The following is an 11,463-nucleotide window of genomic DNA, read 5'->3' on the forward strand; positions in this document are numbered from 1 at the left end:
GTTCACTACTGTGTGTGTGCACTTGGATGGATTAAATGCAGAGCATAAATTCCATAGGATACCATACTTGGCCACATGTCACGTCACTTTCACTTTTTCAAATCAGTGTGGCTCCATTACTAAAATGTCAGTGCCGAATTCGGTACGATAAACTGATTCACGATATAGGAAGCGAAATGAGAGCACTTCTTCTGTTACTCATGAGCCTTATTCACAAAAATAACGTCCATTAATGTTAGATAAAACATTACAACGCTACATTCAATGATAAATAATTCATTTTGCATCGTGTGTACAACTATAACATTTATTGAACTGTTTATATTGATTTAAAAAAAAAGCAAAACACGATTAAACACAAACCTTTCTTCAGCCCAATCACAACAGACGGAGAGCGGCGCAGACCTATGACGTCCTGTCTCCAGACCCAAACAAAGGTCTTCTTCTTCTTCTTGCTTTACGGCGGATCACAGACTAATACGAGCATTACCGCCACCTAGCGCTCAAATGGACCACTGACACTATCTACAATCTCCTACCAACCCACAGTAAACACCACCCGCTCAGAGTCTTCATAGAGCTTTATCCGGCGCTGCGCAAAATAAAAGTCCTGTTCACACGCAGTTTACATTCCAAACAAATCTTCTCAAAAAATATGTGTGTGTGTGTGTGTGTGTTCACTTCTGTGTGTGTGTGTGTGTGTGTGTGTGTGTATATGTGTGTTCACTACTGTGTGTGTGTGCACTTGGATGGATTAAATGCAGAGCATAAATTCCATAGGATACCATACTTGGCCACATGTCACTTCACTTTCACTTTTTCAAATCAGTGTGGCTCCATTACTAAAATGTCAGTGCCGAATTCGTTACGATAAACTGATTCACGATATAGGAAGCGAAATGAGAGCACTTCTTCTGTTACTCATGAGCCTTATTCACAAAAATAACGTCCATTAATGTTAGATAAAACATTACAACGCTACATTCAATGATAAATAATTCATTTTGCATCGTGTGTACAACTATAACATTTATTGAACTGTTTATATTGATTTAAAAAAAAAGCAAAACACGATTAAACACAAACCTTTCTTCAGCCCAATCACAACAGACGGAGAGCGGCGCAGACCTATGACGTCCTGTCTCCAGACCCAAACAAAGGTCTTCTTCTTCTTCTTGCTTTACGGCGGATCACAGACTAATACGAGCATTACCGCCACCTAGCGCTCAAATGGACCACTGACACTATCTACAATCTCCTACCAACCCACAGTAAACACCACCCGCTCAGAGTCTTCATAGAGCTTTATCCGGCGCTGCGCAAAATAAAAGTCCTGTTCACACGCAGTTTACATTCCAAACAAATCTTCTCAAAAAATATTTATTATTATTATTAATATTTGAAACATATTACTGCTTTTGCTGTATTTTGGATCAAATAAATGCAGGCTTGCTGAGCAGAAGAGAATTCTTTAAAAAACATTAAAAATCTTTTTTTGGTAATGTACGTTTCAATACTGTTACATGTATAAAATCTGCTTCAACTCCTACACTTAACATGTTTTAACTAGTAAACCACATTTGCACTACTTGCATTTTAATACATGGATAAGCTGGTATAAATAGTTTTTCTGCACCCAAACTTTTAGACAGAATCTCACACTCTTTCATTGCAATAGAATAGATTACACATTTATTTTATTTATACTGTAATATTTTCTGTACTTAAGCCGCTGCCACCACCTTTAATTCTTTAAGCCAGTGTGGTCTGGCACCAGAAGACACAACATACACAACTTCAATCACAACAGGTAATTTTATTAAGAGAAGGGACTGCAGGGGCCCGTTCTTCGTATGTCGCTAACTCAGTTAGCTGGATGTGATTGTTGATGATTTGGTGAGATCTTGGATTATTTGGTTCTTTGAAGCTCATCCCGGAGTTGCTGTCATAGCAACAGCTCCGTAAGCTTAAACCTGCTCGGGAACAGCTTATTTCAAGGGAACAGGATTAGATTGCAACTTTTTAAGCAGAATTGATATTTAAAATCTGTCCCAGCCACCGCTACTTTATTACAAGAGTACCCTACTGATCCAGGGACAATAATTTAAAATAATAATCATTTAAAGATTAATTTAAAGATAATATAATAATGTTGTGTAGTCTTTTATACTATAGACAACGAAACAGCCACTTTTTGGTTGTTAAAAAAAGGTGCGTTCGATCGGCTGTGCTGATTTAAATCTAGTGGTTCTGTTGTGTTTGTGCTGCCAGCCCAGTGACGCAGGTAGTGACGATTCTCTCCGGCCAATCACTGATCAGCAGAGCTTACACGTCACGTTTTGGTAACGGTACGGTTCACTTGGAACCCCAACCGAGGTGGTACTGAAACAAGTACCAGGTACCAGGTACTGTACCCAGTGGAAAACCCCCCTAAAAGTGAACCGTACCGTGCCGTACCATGCAGTGGAAAAGTGCCAATAAAAGACTAATAGAGCGATAGCTATTACACTGCGTGGGATCTTTACCTTCTTCTTGTAAAACTGAAATGATGGCTTCTGACCACGATTTTGGTGGGTCACCTGATTGCAGCGCATAGTTATGTACAGTACATTACATAATATTGGAGAAAGGTCATTCATAAAAGCATTATAATATCTCCAGAAAACCCATCTGATCCTGGTGCCTAACTATTTTTTAGATGAGTGATTGTTTCTTTAATTTAATCTTCTGTTATAGGATCTGTTAATTTACTCGCTGCCTCCATCAATAATTTTGTCAAATTAAAAAATTCAAATTTTTATTTTTTAGATTCCTGGTTTTGACCTTTATATAACTGTTGATAATATTCTGCAAAAACATCTGATATTGCTTTGGGATGGGTCTCAATTTGTTTTTGGTTACAGGATGTCTAATCTTCCGAACTATACGGCTGGCTTGATCTTTCCTGAGTTGAAAAGCCATAAGTCTGCTAGCTTTAATTTCCATTCCATAATATTTTATTTTTTGTTTATCTAAGGGCTCCTTCTGCTTTATGTGTTAGTAATTTGTCACATTTTTTCCTAACTTCTTTTAACTCCCTAAGTGTATCTTCTTTTTTGTTTGTTTGTGCTCACTCTCTAACCTCTGTACTTCCTTTTCTTATTCTTGTTGTTTTAAGTTTCTTTAATTGAGACCCTATAGATATGATCTTTCCCATTATTGTGGCTTTTCCTGCATCCCACAGTATCGAAGGAGAGGCATTACCATCATCATTAATGGCAAAATATTCCTTTAGTGCTTCTTGTTTGTCTTGTTTAGTTTGGGGAACTGTTAACATCAAGACATTCAATTTCCAATATCTAAACTGTTTGTCTAATCCTAGACTAATTTTCATGATAACTGGGTTATGGTCCGAGATGGTGACTGGTTCAATTGTACATTCCTTTACTTTATATAAATCTGTTTTTGATATATATATATAAAGAAAAGTCTATTCTAGAGTAGCTCCCATGCAGTTGCGTCAGGAATGTAAAGTCTCTTTCCTTCGGATGTATATGTCGCCAAACATCCACTAAGCCCATTTCGTTAATCAGATTTGACATTTCCTTGGACATTTTAGATGGACGTTTTGCTATTACAGGTGATCTTATCTAGTTTAGAATTCAATATACAATTAAAATCTCTGATAAGCAAAATCCCTTCACTTTTATCTGCAACTAGCTAGTGCTGCTATTTTTTTTTAAAGAAAAAGGTGCAGTCTTCATTTGGAGCATATACTGTATATTTACAATTGTTATCGTTATGCCTCCAATTGATCCAACCGCCATAACATATTGGCCATGCTTGTCTTGAAATGTTTTTTCATTGTTATAGCACACCGCTTTATTAAACAAAATAGCCTCTCCTCTTTTCTTCTTATTTCCAAATGATGCACTAAACACTTGATCTACCCACTCTCTTTTTAGTTTTAAATGTTCATCTCGGATAAGTGCGTTTTCTGGAGTAACACTACAGAACTTTGCCATTTTTCATTCTTCCTTTTTATTGGATTAGTAATTCTGTTTATATTATATTTAATGAAATTCAAAAATTCCATATCCTCTGAATAATATATACATTCCTCCTTATTTGTATAAATACATGTGTAGTGACAGAGGAGAATGATAATAATAGGCAAGAATGAGCACAGAATATGAACGCAAAGCGCTTAACGTGCAATTTAGCGCATTTAGTTTATATTCTGGGCTCATCTGCATAGTTTGCATCATCACGGTGTGGCTATACTGAATTTGGTCTTATAAAATGAAGAAAGTTATCAACATAACTGATATTCAAAATGATAAGCTAGCACTGCTTTGTTTATCTGTTAATATCTCATATAACTTAGTTTTGGTTTCTCCTTTTGAATGATGAATCTAGACTGTTCATACCGGCTGACATAGACAGTTAATTCCTTACACGCAGGTGCAGAACGCACACGCTAGTTCTTGTCCAAGCACAGCATTTTGGTCCAGTCACAGCTGATGTGAGGTGACAACACCATTGGCTTTCATCTAGTTCTTTGAAGTCCTTTTGTTGTGTCCCGGCCTTTAGGAGTTAACCCTGTTCTTTCCCGGTTTGGTACCAGTGACCTTCTTGCCCTCTAAAAGGTGTCTGTCTGGCCATTGACCTAGCATCCTTTCATTTAATTTTCATTTGTTTTTCCATTTACTGTAAGATTCTCGTATTCTGTTTCTGTACTAGCATAATTCTAGCTCTTAAACATGCTTACCTGGGCATTCTTTAACTAAAAGTCAATCAAATAAAGCAATGTAATTTCTTATACAGTTGTTTATTTCCTTTTATTCAGAATTTTTTATTTACATTGTGGCATTTCACAGAAGATGGAAGTTTATTCATCTAATATTTGTTTGAGGTATTAAAGCGAATCAAAAACAAACAAAACCACATTCCTGGATCCCCCAACACTACACATTTTGCATGTCTTTGCATGTGATGAGTTGAAACAGGTGTGTGATTAAGGAGACATGCAAATGTGCTCCAGGAATGTGGTTGAGAACCAATGATCTATACAATGAAAATATATTGTGCACATATACATATTTTTGGTGACATTTTAAATTGATTAACTATTTAAAACCCTTTTGCACAAAGAACCAAAATAAAGTCTCAAATTACCATAACTTTTCAGGTGTATCTGTGAATTTTTTTTTTTTACACTAACACTAATTGACCTATCGGTAAGCCCCTCCCCTCGAACCCAGATGAGCCAATGGCATTCGAGTATCAGTTGCACGGGGAGCGGAACTCAAGACATCTTTAGGTTTCAGCGCCATAGAGAAACATTGGAAGATCCGAAGCTTTCATCGGTTTGATGGTGTTTATGCTACGAAAATGGAAAAACGATGTGCCTAGGGTACTTGTAACAGTGATTCCAGGTATCCTGAGAGGATGGGCAATGTCATTTATTTTATTCCATTTCCTAAACCCAAACAAAACAGAGCAAAATGTCCCTAAGCATTCAACCCCAATCATCATGAAGACAAAAACATTCATTTTCTGGTTGTCATACTTTCATTGTTACCATTTTCATTTCATCATTTTCAGAACGTTAATGTCATCTTGCGTTTCAGCAAGGTATCTCTGGCTAAAACCAGCTAACGTTAAAGTTAGTGAGTCAATGCTATTACAAACCTAAATAGCGACCTGTTCACACATCATGTACAGAGTAAGTCAAAAACACATAAATGAAGGTCTACATTTCAGTGCCTCTCCATATTAAACTGGTTAAATGTAAATTAATTTAATCATACTCTGCAGAACATGAACAGTGTTGATCCCGCATGCTGTCATCCATGATCGTGCCGACCATAATATGAGACTCCTCCCGCTTGCACTGCGATCTGTAAACCCTTGCTTCGAGTTACCCACCATATTTATTTAAAATCGTTTAAATACTGTGTCCAAAATTGTGCAAAAACATTGTGGGACAAGGTTTTCACTGACAGCTGTCATTGTGAGACAGTGAGCAACTCTGTTTGTCCGAGGGAGCAACAGTAATTAAGGGGGGCGGGGCTTACCGATAGGTCAATTAAATCATCCAGAGGGATTCTGCAGGTGATTTCTGAAAATGTCCCCCTTTGTAAACCTCTTATTACATTCAGAACACTGCAGTTTTATTTTGACATTTAATTTGCAAATGACGTTTCAGCTCCTTTGGCCACGTGAAACTCCTCTCACACTGAAGACACTTGTAAGGCTTCTCTCCGGTGTGAACTCTCATGTGAATCTGAAGGTTTCTTTTAACTGTGAAACCTTTTCCACACTCTCGGCAGGTGAAAGGCTTCTCTCCAGTGTGAACTTTTATGTGATTCTCAAGGTTTGATTTGCTTTTACAAGTCTTTCCACAGTAATGGCACATGAAAGGCTTGTCCCCGATGTGAATTATTACGTGCTTCTTAAGGTGATTACTGTCCGTGAAACTCTTTCCACACTCATGACATGTTAAATTGATCTCTCTTAAATGAATCCTCATGTGGTAATTAAGTGTTCCTTTACGTCCAAAACTCTTTCCACACTGATCACAAACGAATGGCTTCTCACCAGTGTGAATTTTCATGTGAGTATTAAGGCTTCCCTTCAGTGAGAAGCCATTCCCACACACTTTGCAGCTGTAAGGGTTCTCTCCAGTGTGAACTCTCATGTGGGAATCAAGGGTTTCTTTACGTCTGAAACTCTTTCCACACTGTTCACACGTGAACGGCTGCTCTCCGGTGTGAATTCTCATATGAGTCTTAAGATTTCCTCTTTGTGAGAAGCTTCTCTCACACAGTTTGCAGGTGAATGGACTCTCTCCAGTGTGATCTCTCATGTGGGCATTAAGAGTTGCTTTATACTTGAAACATGTTCCACACTGAGCACACATGAACAGCCTCTCTCCAGTGTGAATATTCATGTGATTCTTGTGACTTCCTTTATGAACAAAACGCTTTCCACAATGATGGCATGAGTAAGGTTTCTCTCCAGAGTGAACTCTCATGTGAGTCTTAAGGTTTTTTTTTAATCGGAAACCCCTTCCACACTGATGACATCTAAAATGGGTCTCTTCCGAGTGGACCCTCATGTGGGAATTAAGGGTTTCTTTACATCTGAAACTCTTTCCACACTGACCACATAAAAACGGCTTCTCTCCAGTGTGAATTCTCATGTGAATCTTAAGATTTTCTTTTCGTGTGAAGCTCTTCCCACACAGTTTGCAGGTGAAAGGCTTCTCTCCAGTGTGACTTCTAATGTGGACTTTAAGATGTGCTTTCTGAGTGAAACGTTTTCCACATTGTGGGCAGATGAAAGGATGTTTAGATTTGGTTGTCTTAGACTTTTTTCGTGAGGAAATCTTTTCAGTCTCTGTGGACTCTTCCATTTCATTCAGTTCTTCACTCTCCTCTTTAGGCACCATCAGGTCTAAAGTGAAAAAAGGCATACAATTTTTTTAGACATTATATAGGCCCAAAGCTACATATATGAAAACCAACATAAAACATCAAAAGCAACCTGAAATAAATGAACTTTTCCACGACATTCTAATTTATTGAGATGCACCTGTATACTAGATCCTAAGGTGCTGTCAAATTTTAGAACCTAGTCTCAATATTGTTAACACTTTGCTTTCTTAAGGACACATTGTTTACCAAACCCCTTATCAAACACCGCTTGCCCCTGGAGACCTTGTTTATTATATGCCGATCCCAAATCTTCCATTTATGTCTAAAATATTAGAAAGACAGTGTCCTCTCAATTATGTACAGTTTTGCATATTTCTAAACAATTTTCATTAAGTGCCATCATGGCTCAGAAACTGTGTTTATTAAAGCTCTCTCTCTCTCTCTCTTTTAGTGCTTAGATCTTTTGACAGCAAAGATCACAACATGTTCTTGGAAAGATTGAGAATTGTTACCATTTGTGGACTAGCATAAGCACGGATTAGGTCCTACCTATCTGATCGCTACCACATTGTGTGAATTAAGAGTATGGAGTGCATCAGGCTCTGTATTAGGTCCACTTATATGCTTATTTTTAATGATATGCCAATGATTCTCAGTCTTATATTTTCTCACAATCTGAAATAACTATATTAGCAGTCTATTGATATTAGGGCTAATCAATAAAATGTATTAATTAGATTAATTGCATCTGTATGCAGTGTATGGGGAAAAATATTATCGGTCACATCACTTTACAGTAGTGAATAATGCATTTTTATGGTCAAAACTAGGGCTGCACGATAAATCGCATGCAATATTTAATGCGCATCTTGTCAGAAAGCCGGTTCTGTAATCAGCGGTAAATCTCCATCACGTGCGGGCTTTCACATTGAGCAGCATTAACTACATGAAGCCATTGTTCACTGACGAGCTGCGCAAAAAATCGCGCGAATATGAACGTGGTTTTGATCGTGCAGCCCTAGCCAAAACCCATTAAAATAGAACAGGACACAAAGTGAACTGCTGCGGGAACAGTGCTGCTCAAAACATCATATTAAGCACTTAACATGTGCTTGCCCTGCTAGCTGCTTTGACAGAGATGTGCGTGTGTGTCATTACATTTTGAGGCATGTTTTCCTCAGTGCATAACTTACATTTACAGTAGGTTATACATTTTATATCTTTATCTGTAAAGGTTCGAAACGTGTATTTACATTTTGCATAAAGGCTCATCCTGAAAGCAAGGACAGGGCATAATATAGTACTATCCTGATAAAGTTATTTGATTTAGCAGATGTTTACATACAGGCCTTAAGACAAAATAACAACTGCATTTACAGAAATGATTAATTAAAATGAATGGTTTTCAATGTTTTCACATCAAAAGTTGAAACCGGTTTATTGCTACCCAAAATAATTGTGGGATCATTCCATGTCAAATCAACCAAATTTCGGAAACTTCCCCAGCACAAATTTTTGATTTAATATTTTTAAATATTTTTTTTCTGTAGAAAGACAAACATATAGTGATAAAAACCAAAATATCACAGAAATGTCACAGATGTATAAATGTAAATTTTTTTTACATAATTTTGTAGAGGGGGGTCAAAAAGAAAAGTTCCCTCTCGAGAACGGTCTCTCGACATGGTGTTAATGCCTTGGGGACTCCCTTCCTTCCTAACCTACCTAAAATCTTATTGCACAACGCCAGTGAAGTTGCAACTCTCACTGGCCAATGCCAGCCAAGATGGCGAGTAGGGGCCCCCCCAGCCACTATATAATGTGCCGTATTGGCGGCATAAGCTCAGAATCTTCCTCTTTCACGCATCCTACCGAAGACAGCTGTGGAGAAGACGCAAATCAAAAATTTGAGCCGGGGACTTCTAGTTGAGTTGCCACGGAATGAGCCTATTTTGTTTAGGCTACTTCTGTATTATTTCCTTTCATTTAATGCATGACATGTCATAATAATGAATGCATCTGAAGTAGGATCTTCTCAGGTACACTTATGCTGCATTCACATGCTATCGGAATTATCATAAAAACTAATTTCCTAGTCGGAATTTGGACATGAACGACCTCTCACGTCATATTTCTGTTTTGAGAATGAAAACCAACCTGTTTGTTCCTCAGTTTCTTCTTGTTTCACACTGAATGCTTCTTCAATCCTCGTGTCTTCACTCTCCTCTTTAATTAACGCCATCTTTACAATGGTCACGTGGATCTCAGTCGCTTCACCTGGAATTTTTCTGTTTGTTTGGAAACAGTGTCATGTTTAAGATGAGAATAAAACGCCACATACACTCTTAAAAATAAAGGTGCTTCACGATGCCATAGAAGAACCTTTTTGTCTAAATGGTTCCATAAAGAAGCTTTAACATCTGAAGAACCTTTCTGTTTCACAAAAGCTTCTTTGTGGTGAAAGAAGGTTCTTCAGATTACAAAAAGGTAAGAAAGAGATGGTTCTTTAAAGAACCTTTGACTGAATGCTTCTTTGTGGAACCAAAAATGGTTCTTCTGTGGCATCGCTTGAATTGGCACCTTTATTTTTAAGAGTGTAAAGTAAAAATGAACTCAAATAAAATAACATATATAAAATTTCATCTAGTTGCCTAAACAACATTTTATTTTAAATTTAGTTTAACATGAAGTAGTATAATAACTAAAATTATACTCAAATAAAAATGAATAAAAACAATAGAAAAAAACTATAATTAATAATAAAAACTATAATAAAAACGAATAACTGTAAAATAAGTATGGAAATGAACAGTATTAATTGAAAATCAGTCAGTGGTTTTCTTAAAGGGGTCATATGATGCTGCTAAAAAGAACATTATTTTGTGTATTTGGTGTAATGAAATGTGTTTATCAACAGCTCCTTTGAATCACATTCAGCCACTATTACCCAGCCTCTTAAAATCCATTTGATAGTTGTTTATCGACTCCTAGGACCACTAGGTAACTTCGTGGAAGAATTCGATCTCAAACTTTCCTGAGGATGGTACTCCCCTAGTTATGCTTGGAGACTTCAGCATCCACCTAGATAAACCTCAGGCTGCAGACTTCCACACTCTGCTTGATTACATCCTGATGATGAGATGATTGATCCTGATGAGATGATTGAAAGCATGCATGTGTGAACACACTCACATGCAAAAAACAGACCAGCGTTTAATCTCATCTGAGACACGGAGTATATGAACACACAGTCAGAATACGGCCTCCTCTCAAAGTCCTGGCAGATGTGCATGCGTTCACTGCTAGCCAGATTCAGCCGAGGACATGTTTAGGCTGCACTCCAAATGCCTTCACACCAAACAGCAGATAATCCTTTTTTCCAAATGTCGAAATGACTATAAGATGACTTCCTGCCTCCCAGCAGTCACCTGCCTCACATCATATCCAAAGAACAAAATAATCATATTTATTTATGGAAAAAAATGAAGATGCGCTACATCAGAATATCCTGAATCATTGCAAAGTCTTTTTTAAGGTAAGCCAGTTCTCTTGGTGGCCATCAAGTGCAGCTATAAGTGGGGAAAGACTGAAATCTGAACAGTTTTCGATGTTTTCAATAACCTAGATTGAAAAAAAAAAAAAGCTCTTTTGAAGTGGTAAATAAAAATTGTTGGAGTATGTTTTACAAGAAAGTACTATTTCAGTCTTTCTATTTCAAAATGTAATGTTTAATGAAATGCGTTTAATGAAATGTAATCATTTGTGAAATTTGCAAGCAGTTTGAGCGAAAATTGTTTCAAAGTAAATCCTACACCAGAATTGTTTTCAGTATTTCAAATCAGTAATTATGATCCGACTGAATGTTTCATAAATTTTGCAAATTATGCAAAAAAAGCAGTATTTTCAGACTGTATTTTATAAAACGGTAATTATACTCAATTTATTTTTCTTGTCATTCTGAGACTATATATATATATATATATATATATATGTATATAGTCATTCTTAATATACATCAAATGATGATTAACGAAACATCAAC

At 37.0% G+C, this 11,463-nt stretch overlaps 2 protein-coding genes across 5 annotated transcripts in view; both read right to left on the bottom strand.

The window, feature by feature from the left end:
• The window catches only part of LOC107558219 (gastrula zinc finger protein XlCGF8.2DB-like), a 27,958-nt gene extending 26,807 nt beyond the window's left edge, over window positions 1–1,151 (bottom strand). Inside the window, exon 1 of one of the 4 annotated variants that reach the window (XM_016241848.1) lies at window positions 1,087–1,151. The gene's annotated coding sequence lies outside the window, so the exon portion shown is untranslated. Of the gene's footprint in view, window positions 1–363; window positions 437–1,086 lie in introns of those variants that run through there. The other 3 variants (XM_016241846.1, XM_016241844.1, XM_016241847.1) reach the window with 3 other exon arrangements.
• Window positions 1,152–5,778: 4,627 nt separating this feature from the next.
• Window positions 5,779–11,463, bottom strand: part of LOC107558218 (gastrula zinc finger protein XlCGF57.1-like) — a 32,086-nt gene continuing 26,401 nt past the window's right edge. Inside the window, exon 3 of the mRNA XM_016241843.1 lies at window positions 5,779–7,440. Within this exon, the coding sequence (XP_016097329.1) occupies window positions 6,140–7,440 (1,301 nt within the window). The 3' untranslated portion in view covers window positions 5,779–6,139. The remainder of the gene's footprint in view (window positions 7,441–11,463) is intronic.

The sequence above is a fragment of the Sinocyclocheilus grahami genome, unplaced genomic scaffold (assembly GCF_001515645.1).
Source record: "Sinocyclocheilus grahami isolate Dianchi unplaced genomic scaffold, SAMN03320097.WGS_v1.1 scaffold636.1, whole genome shotgun sequence".
NCBI classification, from domain to species: Eukaryota; Metazoa; Chordata; class Actinopteri; order Cypriniformes; family Cyprinidae; genus Sinocyclocheilus; species Sinocyclocheilus grahami.